This window comes from Lepisosteus platostomus, chromosome 16, assembly GCF_059453375.1.
Source record: "Lepisosteus platostomus isolate fLepPlt1 chromosome 16, fLepPlt1.hap1, whole genome shotgun sequence".
Lineage (NCBI taxonomy): Eukaryota > Metazoa > Chordata > Actinopteri > Semionotiformes > Lepisosteidae > Lepisosteus > Lepisosteus platostomus.
In genome coordinates, this window is record NC_142626.1 from 8895268 (window position 1) to 8915588 (window position 20321).

Here is a 20321-nt window from a genome sequence, read left to right on the forward strand (position 1 = left end):
GTAACACAAAATACTTTTATATTTTTAATGCCAATGTCTGTTGTTTGTTAACATTTTCAGACATTTCACTTATTTGTATCTTCATTGATCTAGCAGACACAGGTGAACCCTTAATTCTAGAGATGATAATCTCCTTGTTAGGCATTCTAATTAAACATCAGAACATATAAGAAAAGCTCTATTATATTTGCCCCATCTGTAAATGATTTTCCATGTTTCACAACACTTTGTCTGACATTATAATTTTAAAGGTGTTGCTTTGTTTTCTGTACTTTGCTGTGGCCTGTTTGATAGACTCAACCTTATCCAACTCATCCTTGAAGTGTTTGTCCTGTTTTGTCTGAAAATGTTGCTGAAAATTTGATGTTTGAGAAACGATGCTCTCACATTCTACAGCACAAACAATATGGTCGTTATGTTGAACAAATCCATATTCTTCTCTCCAAATACGCAAACATCTGACTTAGATTTCTTCTTGCAACTGTCATTTTGTGCAAAATGTTTGCATTAACACTTAAGTCTGATGTTATCACAGCTTTGCTGTGAAAACAATTTCCTAACTCCACTACAAATAATGCAATAAATAAACCAAGTGAATCATTTTTTTTTTCTGTGGCAAAGAACTTTAATCAGGATATATGTTGCAGGGAATTACAGTCGAGCAGATTTAATTGTTTCTGAAGTTAATATCTTTGCTGCCCATTAGACTTTTATTACACATGCCATTTTCTTTGCACATGCTGTTAAAAATCCCTTTGTGTGCCAGTAATGTCATGCATGCTGTACTGTATGTCAACGACTGGTTTAGGGGTTTCATTTAATGCATTAACCTGAAGGTCTTTTGAGACCTGTAATAGACTGTTAAAACTGTGAATGTTTAAATATGCATTAGCTCAAATATTGACATATGAAATATTATCCTATATTAAAGGGGAACTGCAATGCTATTTTTACATTTCAGTTTTATAATGAATCTGCAATGATGAGTACATTTCAAACACAACAAAGCTACCAAGTACACAATATCATGTGCCATAACATTAACTTCCAATTTATATTGCAAAAGAGATGAAGTTTCAATGTATGCATAGTGCCATATTGCCATCATTGTCTGTGATTCAGAATGAGGCAACAGCTTTTTCAATGACGAAAAAGTGTTCCAGTTACATTGTAAACATGCTTTAGAGCAAGCAAATTTTGCTACCATATTAATTTAAAATATTTTCACAAAAGGTGCACATTTTTTTTTAGATTCTTTTAAGTATTACAAAAAAGAACAATTTGTCAACCAACTAAAACATACTCATATTCATTATCAAGTTCTGGCTTACGGAGACTAGTGAGCAGGAAGGGCCAGTTTTATATCACAATATAAAACTCTTGCTCTCGGCAGTGGTGAGACCAGGAGATTATTGTCTTCCTTCACCAACATGGCAACCATGCAGTACTCTCACAGAGTTCATGATTTTGAACTGAAATGTGTAGAATTTTACAATACTGTCAATTTATTTTGATACCAAGAGTTAAAACCCTGTCTGAGAACTTGGGACTTCAGTTCCCCTATTAGATCTGAGTGAGGTGTGGATCAATATTGCAGGTGGGGTCATGATTTTGATTGGGAGCAAGTGGGAATTAAATAGAAAGAAAAGTTCCACTAAGGGCTCCACATTCAGACACATCTTTCTACAGTCTTCTTCATCCCACTGTGTCTCACCTTCCCCGTAATAAAAACTGTGATGAGAAATGTAAGATGCCTGATCTTGTAAGAAAAGCTTCCCCTCTCATTTCCATGTCTCACAGGTTTAAACCTGCTCCTCACTAACTTCCTCTTCTTTTACTTTGTGCCTTTCTTCCTCTTGTCTGTTCTCCATCTGTCTCAATCATTGTCTTCACAGCAGTATTGCCAGTCAGACCCTTTTCTGTAGTGCTGCTCAGTCAGTAGAGGAGTGGTCATTCAGCAGTAACACCAGAGGGGAGTAATGAACACTCTGCTTCAACTGTGTGGACAGTATTGCACACATCTCCCAGACTACAGTAGATAATGTGTCTGTGGCTCCCTGGGAACACAGTGTGCACTTTGGGGAATCAATAATATGCATTGAAACTGACTCTGAGACAATAGATGTGTCCTAGGAATTTAGTTAAAATGGATCAGCTGGTGATTAGGATTTCTCAAAGCAAAATTCAGATCACTCCAAATAGTGTCCAATGAGAAGTGTATCCATGACAGACAATTTGACAGGTCAATTTCCAGCTGATATAGATCCTTAAGGAGTGCGAGTAACGACGAGTAACATTAGAACACTATTCACTAAGCTGTATCTCCTGCATCTATTATCTTACTTTAGGGGTGATCCAGAGTTCCATGTCCCAGGTAACCCCATAAAAACACATAGCAGAGGGAAGTAACAAAGAATGAAAAATTTTGTATATTATCCCTAACAATGGAAGATGCAAATGTTATTTCCCTTATTCAACAATTGAAGAAAAAGAAACGAGCATCCATCAGATAAAATACAAGTTTTGATGAAAGACTGGGCAGTGTGAACCCCATGTAGTCTGATTTTAATATGTCTTTCCACTAGGCACCACACTGTAATTGGATACAAAACAATGGGGTTTAATTGTCATTCTTTAAAAGTCAATTTTTTAAAGTTGTAGCTCATGAAAATACCCAGATTTTTTTTCCAGTGCTTTTCCAGTGCTACTCCAGTGTCTTCTACTGAAACTGGGGGAACAAAGACAGCACATTCTGCATGAAGGTTTTATAAAGCCAGGTCCATGGGTCTCAAAACCTTTTCAAAATCTAAAATTATACAAATTATACAAAATTATATAAAATTATAAAGATACTTATGGGCAGTAATAGACACACAGTCATAGTTTTATAAGCAAATAGTAAAAGAGATGTTATGTTCTGGCAGCTCAGTTATAAATTTCTTAAAGATCAGAGTTTGCAATCCACTTTTTTCTTTGTAGTCCACAATTTCTTCCAATATGTGGCCTTTTTGAGAGGTTTGAGGTGCCTGAAATGTATGAGCAATAAGTAGAGCATAACACACGCCCTCATTTCATACACCACAGCTGTCACACACCTCTCACTTTTTCTGGAAACTTAGTAGCCTTGATTTGTATTTCCATCAGTACAATTGGTGATGTTACTGAACTGACAAGGTTTTCTTAGCCTTTCAAAATAAAAAATAAAATTAAAATAAAATTATGAAATGTCCATTATTATTATCGGTGAGCTACTGGGAGTGACACTGACAAGCCAGACCTGTGCAGCGTATACACAGAGTGGCATCAGAGTGAGGAGCCAGGGAGGTTGTGTATTTGTTTTTTAAAACGGAAAGTGTGTTGAGTCTCAGCACGAGTGGGATGTGATGAAGAGAGACTCGGGGTTGTTAATGAGAGGTCTGAGTGCGGGAGTGAGTCTCTGGAGACTGTGTGTGTGTGACTTAGTCTGGTGGCTTCAAGTGAGGATGTCAGAGGCTGGAGGTGGACCTAGAAGTCGGAATGCTGACTGGCCGTGAGGGGACCAGTGAGTGTCAGGTGGGAGCAGGAGGCTCCAGATCAGGGAAAGAGCAGGAAGCTGCTTGTGGTGACTCGGAGCATAGGGTGCCATCTCCCTGAAAGGGACCAGCCGGAGGGCGTGTGAGAGGTGAGGCTCAGTGAGTCCAGGAATCTGCGACAGAAGGGCTTGGCTCGGTGAGGGACCTACATTATGATCTCAGAGGACATCAGATAGAAAGGCCAGTGGAGTCAGTGAGCTGAAGACTCAGGGCCTGAGAGTCTGTGAGACAGGGACCCAGAGGTCTCTGAGGATGTGTGCCCCGTGCTCTGGTGCCATGATGAGGGGCTGAGTACATCACCACTCTTGAAGGAGAGAGCTTGCAAAAAATGTAAAAAATGTTCTCCGGCAGGCTGTGAGGGGTGTGTCTGGAGTGGTGGACAATCCTGTTCATGGGGGTCACTAACACTGTGTTGTCACAGTATCATGGAGAAATGTGATTAGTTTTCTAACCCGGAATCTATATCAATGGTTGTTATGGTCCTCAGTTTTTTTTTCCCTAATTGTTTTCTCTTTTTTCTCTGGGTGCTGCCAATTAAAATATTAAGCAAATGAGGCATAAGCATTAAAAGGGGAAAATGAGACTGCAAAAGGGGGAATACTGAGAGATTGGAGATGGTGAATGAGGTTGGTTGAATGGTGTGTTATAGGGATGGGAGAAAGACATGTTGTGTGCTTTTCTTTTTTGCTTTTGGTTTGGTTAGTTAGTGTAGATGTAGTTAGTTTGTCGGGAGGGGGGGGTCTTTTCTTTGTCTCTCCCTTCCCAATTGGAATACAAATGTGCACCTCTGCCTCCCTGTGTTTGTTTGGTATAATAAAGTTGATTTGTTTTCTCAAACATAATTGACTCTCACACATTATAATAGTAATTTTAACGGAACTAATGTACAGTACTCTATTGACAATGGAGTCCAACTGTATTAATATTAATGGTATTCAAGTGAAATGTACAGATGGATCCCAAGTCTAAAGATTTCCCCTGAGGCAGACAAAGTCTGAGGCAGAATTCTGGTTCATACAGACTTGCTCTCTCTTGACCTGCTGTTTTGTACTTTAGTTCAGTTTCATGACTCATACAGTACAAAGTGGATGCAGTCACACGGTCGATTCCTCTGCCAAATTATGATTGAGATTGTTTATTGCTTCACATTTTGATTATGTGTTGTTATAGTTATAACCTTGCTTGTTTTTGTTTAAATTGTTTATTTTCTTCAAAAGAGAATGTTGTTTTCCTCAACACATCTACAAATAACAATCAAAATCTCCAGTTCTCTTTCTCTAGTGTTGTTAATTTACATTTTGTATGAATTTAACCATGTGAAGAATAACAACCAAAGCTATAACTTTAACAAAACACCATAAAATGTGAAGCAATTTCTATTATGGTTAAAAGTCTCTCTCATTCTAATTCCCTATTCCAACCATTGTAGCTTCATGTGTCCCCCTGTTTCCCACTGTCTCCCTTCCTGACAGTTTTTTCTAATCTTTCTTCTTCTTTCTTGAACCCAAAATTTGATGCAGCAGTTATCTTCATCATCCTCATCTATGGACACTCTGAGATGGATAATGCCATAATGTTTTATATTACTGCTGAGCTGAGTGTTGTAGTGAAGACTTGGAAAGAAGGATGTGGATGAGCTGTGCAGATGTTCAGCTGTGCTCCTGTCTTTTTGTCTGCAGGATGTCATGGTGTAAACTAACAGAGAGATGTTGTGAAGATCTGGCCTCTGTTCTTCAGTCTCAACACTCTAGTCCAGTGGTTCTCAAACTTTTTGGACCAAGTACCACCCCATAGGGTGGTTCTCATAGGAACCACAGAAAATCTCAATGACCAACATGAGCGCATGCACACACACTCACACACACATACAATAAAAATAGCACTAAGCACGTACCATTTCAGTGAGAAGGGTGAGCCAGATGTGAATTCATTGGTTGAGCCTTGATACAATTCACAACTTTGACAGCAGAGTCAAACAGATTTTAAATCCTCTAGCATTTTCTTGACAGCCAAGGCCTTGCAGTGGATGCTGCAGTGCGTCCACTTCATATCTGGAGCAACCTCTCTAATTAGTGCAACTACACCGCTGTGTCTGCCTGTTATCGCTCTAGTACCGTCTGTACAAACTGCAATGAATTTTTTCCAGTTGAGGCAATTCTCTTCAATATATTCATTCAGAAGCTGAAATATGTGCTCTCCTGTAGTTTTTGTTGGTAGCAGCTTACAGAACTGAAAGTCCTCATGGGACGTGCCCTCAAACTCATATCTAAAGTAAACGTGCAAATTGGCCAAATCAACTGCATATACAGACTCATTTAATTGCTGTGAAAAGCATCTGCTCATTTTATTCATGTGCTCTTTCAGTGAACTTTTGACATCATCTGCAATATCAATAAGTCTACAAGTGACTGTGTCATTTGAAAGGGTCAGCAGGTAGAGCTGTTTAGCAGCTTTTTCTCCACACGTAATACGTGTTACGTCATGTCCCTGGAGAACTCACCGCCCTTAATCAACTCCTTCACATTCCAGTGCAGTTTCCAATTAACTAATCAGACACACCTTCTTCCACCTGCTACCTACACCAACCTGACGCACCACTCCTTGCTCAGTATTGGGTTTTACCTAGCTAGAGCTTCCTCGTTCCCCGTCTTCTGGATCTCGGCTTTGTTATTGTGGATTTACTGGTTTTTGACCCTGGCCTGACCTGACCCACGTTTTTGGGTAAACTCCTGCTAGTACTTTTGAGTTCAGAGGATTTTGCTAAGGGTCCTTCTTCTGCACCGTAACAATACGTGTCAGCTCTTTTGCCAACGGTAAACAAAGTTCTTCACAAAAAGTGTGGGTCTTACCTGCTTTAGCGATCCGCAAGCTTGCATTTTCCCTTTTTTTCCGTTACGGGAGTCCATCTCAGAAGTTAAAAGAAGGTTGGTATTTTTCTCAAATTAACCTAGAACAGTTTTTAAATATTTTTCTACTATCTATCACGCTTTCATGTGCTCACAAGATTGGATTGGCACTCACATTTTCCTACCTCCCTATTAGCTGAGATAACATTTTTTAAATACAATTGGTCACTTACGTTCGTGGCACATATTCCTATACAACGGTATAGAATTACATAGTAGCTCTTGTGTCCACTCTAGTATTAGTGTGCGCTGTATCATAGTACGTAGGCTGCATATTTGACACATAAACTCATTTAATTAAATTAGAAAATTATGAAGTAATTGTATTTATGAGCAACTAATTTCTTATTCTTTTCAACAGTGAGATTTCAGCTGCAAAAGATCGCACCAGAGACAGCACTAGCACTGCTTGCCATTGAAGTTCAGGAAAGGGTGAATTAAGCCATAATGCAATAATTACAGTAATAACAGTTTAAAATGTGCATAGATTAATGTAAACATGCTGGAAACTTCACAATTAAAGAGCTCTGTAGGACAAGAAACAAAAAATAGAGAAAACGTAAGTTTTTTAAGAGTGGAACTAAAATTCAGTCTAAAAAATTAAGGCAAATTAAAATTTAGGACATAAAAAGTGTTAGTGATGTAAATGAATACAAAAAAGCACATGAGCAAAATGTTTTAGAAATGGAGCTGGTGTTACCTTGAAATAAGCAAACAGAAAAAAGTCATGACCAGACATAGTGCAGAAGAGGGATGCAGGGACACTTGCAAAAGCTTAGATATACAAAAAATCAGAGAAAGCTGTGATGTTACAGAAGAACGTCTGAACCTGAAACAGATTCGGCAGAGAGTGAAGAGCTTGAATAATCAGGTGCATTTCTGGCAGGGTGAGATTGGAGGTTTGATGGGATAAAGAGTCAGAAAATTAACACACATGAAAAACAGAGTAACTTTATCAGAAAGCCTTATATGAATTAGTAGCAAACGTGGTTTCATGGAAGGCTTCTTAAATAGTTGAGCATTCAGGTAGATTGCGAGGGGAAACGATTTTTAAATATATTGTGTTAAAGCAAGTCATGTTTTTTTTGGAACACATGAAATACATTTTTCCAAGAAAGTAATTTAGCATGTCACTAATGAAACCACTAAATAAAGACATAAATATAGAAATCATTTTTATTCAATGTTGGTAGCAGGATGAATTTAGGACTCAGCAGCTGTCAAGTTAAATTCAGTGTATATTTTGTCACTGTGTTGGTGGAAGATGGTAACAGTGAAAACTGTGAAAACAGTGAAATTTCGAAATGACTCATTTCGAGAAGGAGATTATAATTATAAATCTAACAGGATAGGGAAAGCACAGAAAATATGTACAGTTAGATTGATCAGATCAGTATGCAAAGCCATTTAACAAAAAGGGTGTGAGAAGAGTGACAAACCAGTATAGTTTAGATCTTTTTTTCTTAACCAGGGAAAATCTGATCATGTTTCTCTATAACAATAATAATAATAAACTTTATTTTATGTAGTACATATCTAGGCATCTCAAAACAATATAGCAGCTGTAAAAACAGTTATAAGGACCACAAGTTACAAAGTAAATACATATAAGAAAGACAAGCAGTTAGAAGTGCTACCGAAGTTAGAAAATAAAACAGATACAGACACTAAAAAACAGCCTTTCTAAAAAGAAAGGTTTTGAGGTTAGATTTCAATGCACTCGGGGTGGGTGACTCTGATATCACTGTGGATACAAATCCAGAGCTCTGGGGTACAGCTAGAGAAGGTCCTGTCACCCACAGAATGTAGATGTTCTTGAGGACAGCTAGAAGACCAGAGTCAGACGAATGAAGATTGCAAGGTGGGGAGTAGACAGATAATAAGCCAGACAGGTACTGAATGAGGATGAGGATGTTGAAGTTTACTCAAAACCTGATAGGAACCCAGTGCATGGACTTGAAGATAGGCGTAATACAACCCAATCAGGATTCTGGCGTCAAATTCTGAATATATTGGAGATTGCTTGGTGTGGATTTAATTACCCCAGTGAACAGGATGTGCAGTCATCGATTCTAGAAAAAGAAGCCCTTCTGGTTTCTCTAGTTCCCTTTAAATAAACTAAATCAGTGTGATGTTCCACAATGCAGCTTTTTTTAATGCTTTATGGCCGGTATTTACATATGATGTTTGTGATTTAAACCAATGAATACAAGAAGTTTTTGAGGCTTTAAGTTGAGTTATTGCAGGGTACAAAGCATTAGGAGTTATTTGCAGGCTAGTAACAGCGTGTCTGAAGAGCTCTTGCAAAAAAAAACATACTGTATGCAAAATAACAGCATACAGGTATATTAGAAATAAATGCAAGGTATAGGGATATTCAAGGTACAGTATGGCTAGAATAAGAGATGCCAGGTTGCAGACACTGAAGGAGAAGGATGGAAAGTTTGAAAAGGAAGCAAGGGAGGATGTGTGGACAAAAGATCTACTAGCAGTAGAGTTAAGAAAGTAAAAGGAGCTTTGGACAGTGAGGAAGAAATAAATGAACAACTGAGAAGCTGGAATATGGACCTGAAACTTCCTGTAGTAACAGTATTGTTGAAATGAAGAATGAAGAGGAGTTGAGACAGGGATATTACAATAGGATTTTCAGTTTCTCAAAATAGTAGAAAAGGTTTCATCTAGAATAACTGAAAGTGTTATCTGCAGGCTGCAAAAAAATGGCAGGTAGAGTAAAATTAGACAAAGATTGTTTGTGACCATTGTTAGATGAAAAGGCACAGGTTAGAATTAAGTTCTCATGGAGCATGTTAAGACTAAAGATGTAGTTAGGAAAAAGATAATTTGGGAAAGTTGAGGAATACACTGATAACAAGGACACTTCCTTAGAGGGTTAGGCATACTTTTGACAAATGGACAGGAGATGTTACAGACTGCAAAGGAAGATAATAAAGATAACAGACTGTATGTTTACATGGATACTGAAATGAGGATTGTATTTTAGATTTTGTGAAATTGCTAGCGTTCAACTGTGTAGGGTACACATAAATTGAATAATGGGCAAACATAGCTGATGCTGATCCAGAGCCAGCATCTGAAGATATTTATATTTAGAGGCAATTTGTCTAAATACAGACTAGTTATGGATACTGATGTGCCAGAGAAGTGGAAAAGCTGTTTTGTTAAGCCAGCAGTATAAAATAATTTTTATAATCTATATATAATTCTAATCTCTTTATCCAGTACAGGGGAGCTGAAGCCTATCCCAGCAAGCAATGGCCCAAGGCTGAATACATGTACACCCAGAATACTGTACATCACAGGGTAGACAAACAGATACACACACACTCACACCAGGGCCAGTATTTGCATAAGCCAATTAACCCTACCAGTATGTACAGTAGGTATCTGTAGAGTACTTGGAGAAAACCCACATGAACCCAGAGAGAACATGCAAACTCCACACATACTGTACCCCAGAAAGTTCGACGTTACATTCAGAAATACAATCGAGAATAGTTTTGTGGTATTTGTTTTGATGAGACTTTGCTAAAATTTATAAAAACATAAAGGCGATTAAAATGTATAATCTTTCCACATGTCATGTCATTAGGAAGTACAATAAGATCCCGCTTTGTTTAACAATGGTTTAAAAAATAAATATAATGGGTGAGAAAGTAGTTCTCCTTACTGATAATTAAAGGACTTAGAAGTCAAAGGAAATGATTTACGTTGCTTAATTTCAAAAACTAAGTTATACAGGCAGACGCGATCTGTGCCTTAAGCGTTCCAGGCTGCAGACGGCTCATTCTGTACTACAGAGCTCCGCGCCTCCTCCCTCTCTCAGTGCCGCCTCTTCTCTGACACAGAGCACTGGGCGGGGAGCTATTTTCCCAGCCTCTGATTGGGGAAAAAAAGACCTACTGATCTGCTTCATACCATAGGAAAATAGTAGAATATGTTTTTTTTCTTTGTGTTTATGAAATTCAAGTGTTTTAAACGTTTGATTAAAAAGTAATTTACAGTGTAAGTTTCCAAGCTGTTCACGAGGAAGAAAAATAATCCGTTTTAATGCGCAAAAAAAGTGTTTTTTAACTAAACTCGTTTTTAATAGCTTTTAAAAGTCATGCAATTCCTAAGTTATTCAATTCATTGTTTTTTTTTCTTAATAAAAAATCAGTCGCCCATGGTGCCTCCAGTTAAATTGTAGAGATTCTTGTTTGAAGGTGTCGGTGTGTTTTGACTATGTTACATGTGGGAGTATGTGTAGTCACGTGTAAAAAGTGTGCAGTGTTGTATATTTTTGGGAGGAATGGGGTTTGTTTAGTTTCATTATCGTTGTTTTTTTTTTCTTTTTAGTGGGATTTGTATAGTATATAGGGGTTGTTTTTGTGTACTGTATGCTGTTTATTGCTTCACATTATTATTGTTTATTATTTTTATTTTATGCACTGTTATACTTAAAGCCCTGGTTGTTGTTTTTTTCTTCAAATGGGAATGTTGTTTTTCTCAACATCTACAAACAACAATAATAAAATCTCCAGTTCACATACTCCAGTGTTGGTATTTTACATTGAGATTAATTTGAAGAAAACAACAACAACCCTATAACTAATTAAAATAACTATAAGAAGATAACATAATAATAAAATATACTAATATTTGTGAAGCATTTTTTATTATGGTTAAAAGTCAAAGTCTTTCTTTCTGTTTTTCTTTTCATTGTAACTCTGTGTGTCTCCCTGTTTCCCACTGTCTCCCTTCCTGACAGTTTCTTCTTCCTTCTGGACCCCAAATTTTGAAGCAGCAGTTATCTTCATCATCCTCCTCCATGGACACTCTGAGATCATAATGACATGATGTTGTATATTACTGCTGAGCTGGGTGTTGTAGTGAAGACTTGGAAAGAAAGATGTGGATGAGCTGTGCAGATGTTCAGCTGTTCTCCTGTCTTTTTGTCTGCAGTATATGGGAATGTGAACTAACAGAGAGATGTTGTGAAGATCTGGCCTCTGCTCTTCAGTCTCAACACTCCAGTCTGAGACAGCTGGATCTGAGTTTCAATAACCTGGGGGATTCAGGAGTGAAACTGTTGTCTGCAGCTCTGAGGGATCCCAACTGTAAATTAACAACACTGAGGTCAGTGAACACTGGTGATTTCTTAGTTTTTTATTGTTTTATTTAGGTATCCTGAGACACACAACATTCCATTTTTCCCATGCATTAGAAAATAAATACATAGGAAGTAAAGAACAAAAAAGAAGGGGGGCATCTAGAAAGACAAAAAACTGCTCTGCAATTTTATACAAGTTGTTGTTTGTGGCTTCTTTGTTAATATCTCATTACAGAGAGACTCGACATGCAATCTTTCCCATTTCGCCCATCTTTTTTACATGTGTATACAGTATGTTGTTGTTGATTTATAATTCTGTGAGTAATATTCTTCATGAGATTTCATTCACCGAGTCCTTCTTCATTTGAACACAAGGTCTTTCCAGCTTTAACCAGTTTCTAGTGATTTATTTCATGGCTGCAGTTCTGACAGTTCTAAACAAGTATCTTCCTTTCTCTGAAGGCAGTTCATCTGGTGTTTGACCAAGAAATAAAAGGAATTTCTTCAATAATTATTCACCAATTTATTTTCATACCAAAAGGTATTTATAATATGCCAGGTTTTCCTTGCAATTCGTCCAACAATTTGTGATTCCAAATTTATAATATTTTGTTTGTAATTGGTGTTTCTTTCAATATTTAATATGAACTTTTTACTCATATTCTCTCCATGAATGGGGATTGCTGGATTTATGCAGATTTGAATGGTATTAGATTCTTCAATTGCTGTGGAAGTGCCAACCTCCTTTTTTCACCTGTGTCTTACTCTTGTATTCCTCCTGTATATTCTGATATTTTATGTTTCTGATGTTTCACTTTCGCCTGCTTGCCCTGCTTGCTTCCAGCAGAACAAAGCAACACATTCTGAAAATAAATTCTGCAATTTAAATACAGTAATCACATAGAAAAGAAGTAGTATTCTGAAAAAAAGAAAGAAATAGTAATTTTGATGGGTTTATAGAAATAGTGTAGCGGAGCTAGTTGGGACGTGGTGACGTCATCGCCCTCCCTGCGCGTGGTCTCCTTTAGCTCATGTGGCTGGTTCCCTGTTGCGTAACACCGGAGACCCAGCTTTGTGCCCCAAGTGTTGCAGGACGAACTGGTGGGGTGGAGCGGCAGAGGGCACGAGCCCGTACGGAACTGCAATGGTCACAATAGCATGGGACCCTGACTTTAAACCACATAAAATAGATGTTTTAGTAATGGTCATTGAGACGCATAAGGAAGGTCTGGAACAAGACAGAAATCCTGGAAGTACCTTCATTCTTGCTGTCTTCATCCTTCTCAAGAATGAGACAGGCAGCAGTTTCCATCTATTGAAGTTTTGCTTGAGCTGATTTTCTAGCACCTTTTTAGTTACATTTTAATGTGTTCTCTAGGTTTCTGGGTATTGAAAGTGCTTAACATCTTATCTTATCCCAACCCTATTGGAAATTAAATTTGTTTTTGACCTCCAGGGATATAGATTCCCCACTAACATTGCTTCAGAATTAATCCCTATTCTGACAAGTGTGTAGTCTGTGATTACATCTGTGACAGAAAAAGTTGTTGAATTTCGGCTGTATATAATAACATCTCATTTTTATAAAGAGCCTGATTGTGTGTTCCTCCTGCTATATCACCTCCCTCTGTATCCTTGTGTTGTCTTATGTTCTGATAGAATAAATCAGTGGGGACAAGCATCTCCTCGTCTTGTTCCCCTGTATGAATTTAAGCTCTCTGACAGAATACTATTAGCCTGTTCTTGTGCTTTTGGTTGTATATATATAAAAAAAAACATTGTGAAAACCTACAAGTTTTAAATACAAAAGGTTGTAATACCCTGTCAAATGCATTTTCTGGATCCACGTTTTTTTCATTTCGGTTTTTGTGTTTGAAAATACAATTTAGTTTAGTCAATTTCCACCTGGAATGATGTCCTCTCAAACAGTTCATTATAACTCTGCAATTACAAAATGTAATTATACAGTAGAACTATACAGTATGCAGTAGAAGTCTAAGATTTATTATACTATATGTCTTACTGTGTCCTCTCACCAGGTAGAAATTTGCAAGAAAAATATTTTTTTCTTGGTTTTTAAAAGATCAATTTTCACGTTGTAGCCTTGTCAGACAGCTAAAAATGCTTGTATACGTTACTATATGTGTACTAGCTTGGATAAAACATCAAGATGAATTTGAAAATATAAATAAAATTACATAATCTTTGTGAATACAGGACCTGGAATGATAATGGTCACATATCCAGAATTATTATTAAAAAATATGAAAAGCTATAATAGTTATTGCTATATTACTATATAACCCCCCTCCCCCACCGTGTGTTGTGTATATTGTATTATGTATTGCCTTGTAATTTGCACTATCTGCACTTTGCGCTATGTGTATCCTGACTACAATCCTATCTACTATCCTGTCTACAATGTCTATGTCAGTGTCCTGTCTCTCCTGCCTATATTTGCACCATGGACCAGGAGGAGTATCGTTTCGGTCTACTGTATACTGTTCAAATAAACGTGAACTTGAACTAATCCTCTGGGCAGTGCTTGAGGAGTTTTAATTGTTTTTCACTGCCAGCTTATCAGCAGGGGTGAGTTGTTGACAATAGATGACCCCTGGTTGCTAAGTAAACAAACTGGTTGCTGAGGTTTTGTTTTTCTTTCCTGAGTCATGTTACAGAGGCAGTGATGTCTCCTAGGGCTCTAAATGGTCCATAATGAATGACAGCAATTTGAACCAATTAGATCCCCTTTTTTCAGACTTATTTCAGACTTGGTCGTAGTGATCAGCCAAACAAATTTGCTCTTGTCCATTGACCCAGTGGTTTAGCAGGCGTGTAACATGTTTTTCAGTGCACATAACATCTACAGATGCAGCCATTCAAAATGGGTGAGGTATTTCGCGGCATACCCTGGTGGGCGTGTCGCGGTATCACGCGGTATCACGCAGTGTCACACAGTATCACGTGGTTAATCTAGCGTCCTTTGACGTCATGCAGGAAACTATCCGGCGTCACCTTGTAAAACCGCCAGGGGGAGCTTAACCTCTCACGTACAGCATTTGAGCTTTTAATTTTGAACTGTGTATTACAGCATGTTAATCATCAGTCATTAAAATGTTGGTATATTTTATGAAAGCAAGATTGCTCAGTTGAACAAAAGTACACAACCTACCTTTATCAGAAATATTTATGCATCAAAGCCTTTACCGAAGATATTACTAATAGTACTAATAATGGATGACTTTGGACAAGCTGTATACTCAAAGTATAATTTCTTTAGCACATTTGTACAAGCACTTGGAATCTGTCCAAGCCATACTTTGTCAGGCATTTTGTTTTACTTCAACGGGCATAAAAACTTCCTTGCTTTTAACAGGGCGTTTCATAATTTCTAACTACGAAAATGATTTAAAATGCGACACTTATCATTCAACTAGAGCTCAAAATATCACAAGGATCCTCAAGAGCACAGCAAAGAGTGTATTAAAAGACACTTGTATTTATCATCGCTTTCTTTTCCGTATACCAGATTTTATGGAACCACTTCAGAAGGGTGTCAGCCAGTCAGATTCCAGGAATCGGTACTTTAAAGAAAAAATACACACCGGTATTCCATTTCTCCCTAACAATTTTAAGCATCGAAGTATTTAACTAGCATGTGAAATAGCGTGTGAAAAAGTGGTAGTTTTAAGCTTTTCTGCCAATATAATATGGAATCGCGTATCTAAAGAATTTAATAACGATATGATTATATTCGTGTACTGCGACAGGGCTGTTTCGCCTCCCTGTTCATACGAATTGTCTTGTAGCCTACTGGTCTACGTCCCTAACTAAGAACTTGCAGGTTGTGTGTTCAAATCCAGCTGGTGCTGGACTTTTCTTTTAACAAACATTTCTTCGAAAAAATAGAATAGCGATATTATGGACAATCAATTGACTTTTATATTTCAAAATATCAATTGACTTTTATATTTCAAAATATCGCAACATGATCGATTCTAAGTCATTTTTGATAACAATGAATAGTCACCTTCTTCCCTTCTGACAACGGTCCCTGCTTCTGCTTCCTGCTTCTATTGTGTGTGTGTGTGCAACAGAGTAAATTTTTATAGAGAAATGGAGGCTGGACAGTATGCGTTACAATATAAACATTTATATTGATTAAATCGTGTTCTGATTTAAATCGCAAACGCGTGTTTAATTATGTGTTTTTTAATCATAATCAGGCTAATGCAACACAAATTGATACAGTATCTTTGTCTTCTAAGTATCTTAATAAACTTTCAGCATAGCTTTTTAACCGTTAAGATTTAGATTTCTTGGGATTTTGGGATCAAACGTGGAAGGATTAGATTGTAATCGTTTTTATTTGTCAAATACGTGATTGTATTTCTGAATGTTATGTGACACCTACAGTAGTTCATTGCTTTAAATACATCAAATTAAGAAAGTTATGTGTAGCACTTTAGATCTTTTTTCTGAACCAGGGAAAATCTGATCATGTTTCTCTATAACAATAATAAAAAACTTTATTTTACATATCACCTTTAAAAGTGGCATCTCAAAGCAATACAGTAGATCGAAAAGCAGTTAAAAGGGACCAAAGTAAATACCAGACAATCGCAAACACGTTTTCAATAAAATTCTTTTATTCATTCAGCAGAGACTGAGAGGGACATCCAGCAGAGAGAGACACACACACCGGTTTTCATTGACAAAATTGTTTTTTTTCAATTCCTCCTGTCTAACAGGAATGTTTTGTTTGTGGACAGACTGTTAGACTAGAGGAAAAGAGCGCCTCCTTCTACGAAGCGCTAGTTTAGTACTATAAAATACTATACTTTTTTAAAACTATAATTTTTGTATTATACTCCCTATTAATCAAACTCTAAGAGTATGTATCGGCTTGTCAGCCAGGTCTTTTTTCTCTATTTGAATTGTCGTTTACACCTCGCACGACTTCAAAAGCTAGCAAGACAGGTTTCGATTCACATTAGCTGGCGAGCCTTGTTAACAAACAAACGAATAATAATGTAACATGCCACTGTTTGTTCATGAACAAAGTTATACTGAGATTTCCTTAGATACGCGATTAAAAAATAAAGGTTTCATATGTTGCTATTGTGAATGCCTGTGGAGTGTATCTTATTAAGCTCTAAATTGCATTTTGAGCGTGGACAGCACATACAAGGGTTAATGAACTGCGCCAAGAAATTTAAAATAGTATTCTTTAGGTGTGAGGGTAGGAGTGGACCGCAGCAGGCATAATCAGCAAACCAGGAAAACAAAGAACAGGACAGGTGAGATGTGTATCCAGAAAGCGAGTGATCAGAAAAAGGAAATGGTGTTACGCCCAGGTTTTCGACCCAATTGTTTTAACTTGCTAATGCATCAGACACATTTCCTGGCGTATTGTGTTTTAAATAAAATAGGAGTGTCTTTCCCTGGCATTAGCTCATCGGTATGGTGTAAGTTTTATCTGTACCATACCATAGAGTATATAGGTACAGAATTCAAGCTGCACCACTGTATCGCTTTGGTAAGGGGACGGACAATGACCAAAATCACGAAGACTCTCTCACACCAAATAATGAAGATGAAAAGAAATGGGAAGTCAACACGGGACATTGTACAGCAGTTGGCTTCGATGGACATCTTAGTTTCTGAAAGCACAGTGAGACGGCATTATAAAGGGGAGAGGAGGCAAAGAGAATCTAAACCGAGGACGATTCAAGGGTAAATAAATTTCTAAAAATACCTTTCTTGCATGTAAATACAACTACGCACATTATTTTTAAAACTAACTGCTGATCTTTTTTTTCAAGTCCTATTGTGCGAGCTATCGACAAACTGACTGATGAAAATGATGAGCTACCGGCGATGCAAGTCCAAAGACGGCTAAGGGCTGACCTCGGTGCGAATATTAGCCCGACATCGATAAGAAGAGTACGCAGGAGGCTTGGATGGAGATACAGAAAAACCAACACATGCCCCATGATAAGGCTAAAAAACAAAGAGGAAAGACTCAAGCAAGCACTCCAATGGATTGAACAGGGGGAGGCATTTCAGGATGTACTTTTTACCGACGACACAACAGTGGCTCTGGAAAAGTTTTCAACAATGGCATTTTGCAAAAAGGGGAGATATGAGGACAAGCCAAAGCCCAAACATCCACTGAAGGTTCACGTCTGGGGGGGTATATCTAGAAGAGGCCCGGGACCACTTCTTATTTTCGAAGGAATTATGGACCGTGTATTCTTCGAGGAAGTCGTGGTCACACAGCATGCTGCCCCATATATCAGGGGTTAATGAACTGCGCCAAGAAATTTAAAATAGTATTCTTTAGGTGTGAGGGTAGGAGTGGACCGCAGCAGGCATTATCAGCAAACCAGGAAAACAAAGAACAGGACAGGTGAGATGTGTATCCAGAAAGCGAGTGATCAGAAAAAGGAAATGGTGTTACGCCCAGGTTTTCGACCCAATTCGACCCAAGAAAGCTGTGCTCAATGTATTTAAGGGACTTAAAAGTAAAAGGAGATGCTTCATATTGTTTGATAATTTTAAAAACTAAGTTATAAATGCAGACGCTCCCTCGGTGCCGCGCCGGGTGTAAATATCAAAATATACATTCCCAACAAGAATTGTACCCATCTGTCATGCAAATAAAACACCTTGAATTGAATTGAATTGAGGGAGAGAGTGGGGGAGGGGGAGAGAGATAGCCAGGACTCAAGGCAAATAAGATACTTATGGGTACACAGGCATTCACTACAGCAACATGAAACGTTTGCACATATAGTTAAGTTATTACTTGGTTTTCAAAGTGCAATGAAATACAATATTGTTGTTGTTGCTGTTCTGGTTGTTTTTATCCTGTAAAACGTTTTGAGAAGCCACCTTTAAAGGCGATATATACTGTAAAACCGCTGATTCTTATGGAATGTGTTCTGCCGGAGATTCAAATTTTTATTTATTTATTTTTTAATCGCGTATCTAAGGAAATCTCAGTATAACTTTGTTCATGAACAAACAGTGGCATGTTACATTATTATTCGTTTTTTTGTTAACAAGGCTCGCCAACTAATGTGAATCGAAACCTGTCTTGCTAGCTTTTAAAGTCGTGCGAGGTGTAAACGACAATTCAAATAGAGAAAAAAGACCTGACTGACAAGCCGATACATACTCTTAGTTTGATTAATAGGGAATATAATACAATCTAATCCTTCCACGTTTGATCCCAAAATCCCAAGAAATATAAATCTTAACGGGTAGAAAGCTATGCTGAAAGTTTATTAAGATACTTAGAAGACAAAGATACTGTATTTTGTATATTTGCGATTTAAATCAGAACACGATTTCAATCAATATAAATGTTTATATTGTAACGCATACTGTCCAGCTTCCATTTCTCTATAAAAATTTACTCTGTTGCACACACACACACAATAGAAGCAGGAAGCAGAAGCAGGGACCGTTGTCAGAAGGGAAGAAGGTGACTATTCATTGTTATCAAAAATGACTTAGAATCGATCATGTTGCGATATTTTGAAATATAAAAGTCAATTGATTGTCCATAATATCACTATTCTATTTTTTCGAAGAAATGTTTGTTAAAAGAAAAGTCCAGCACCAGCTGGATTTGAACACACAACCTGCGAGTTGTTAGTCAGGCACGTAGACCAGTAGGGTACAAGACAACTCGTATGAACAGGGAGGCGAAACAGCCCTACACAGCCCTGTCGCAGTACACGAATATAATCATATCGTTATTAAATTATTTAGATACGCGATTCCATATTATATTGGCAGAAAAGCTTAAAACTACCACTTTTTCACATGCTATTTCACTTTCTAGTTAAATTTAATTTATTTATATATTATATATTTATATCTCTGACCAAGGGAAACGTCTAATTTTTTCGAAGAAATGTTTGTTTGTTGATTGTTATCAAAAATGACTTAGAATCGATCATGTTGTGATATTTTGAAATATAAAAGTCAATTGATTGTCCATAATATCGCTATTCTATTTTTTCGAAGAAATGTTTGTTAAAAGGTAAGTCCAGCACCAGCTGGATTCGAACACACAACCTGCAAGTTGTTAATCAGGCACATACACCACTAGGCTACAGGACAACTCGCGTGAACAGGTAGGTGAAACAGCCCTACACAGCCCTGTCGCAGTACACGAATATAATCATACCGTTATTAAATTCTTTATATACGCGATTCCATATTATATTCCCTATTAATCAAATTCTAAAAGTATGCTTGTTGACTCCGGTATCACGTTAGTTAAAGACTTCGAAGCTTAAAATGTTTAGGGAGAAATGGAATACTGGTGTGTATTTTTTTCTTTAAAGTACCAAGACCAGCTATATACTGTATGTTTATGTTCCAAAATTAATATCGTTTATGGCCTTCACACGCGTTGCAGTATGCTCCTATTCTTTTTATGCTCAGCAACTAAGATTTCCCTTCAGTGGTAAAATTCAATATCTACAACGGGCACAGTAAAGACGTTTACTGTAAGTCTTTCTACGACAGACCAACGGAACTCGAGTGCCCCTGTCGGTCAACCAATCACGTACCGCGGTACCCCGCGTCATCTGGCGTCATGATACGCGACACCGCAGCCAATTACCTGCGGTACGTGTCTGTACCGCTCACTTTGAATGGCTGCATCTGTATGGCTGTGATTATGTCAGTGAATATGCCAGCAGCCATATAACC

At 37.6% G+C, this 20321-nt stretch overlaps 1 protein-coding gene across 1 annotated transcript in view; it reads left to right on the forward strand.

Annotated features, from left to right (window-relative positions):
• LOC148646816 (uncharacterized) overlaps positions 1-20321 on the forward strand; it is a 138813-nt gene that overhangs the window by 91252 nt on the left and 27240 nt on the right. Inside the window, exon 6 of the mRNA XM_088609199.1 lies at positions 11441-11614. Within this exon, the coding sequence (XP_088465325.1) occupies positions 11441-11614 (174 nt within the window). The remainder of the gene's footprint in view (positions 1-11440; positions 11615-20321) is intronic.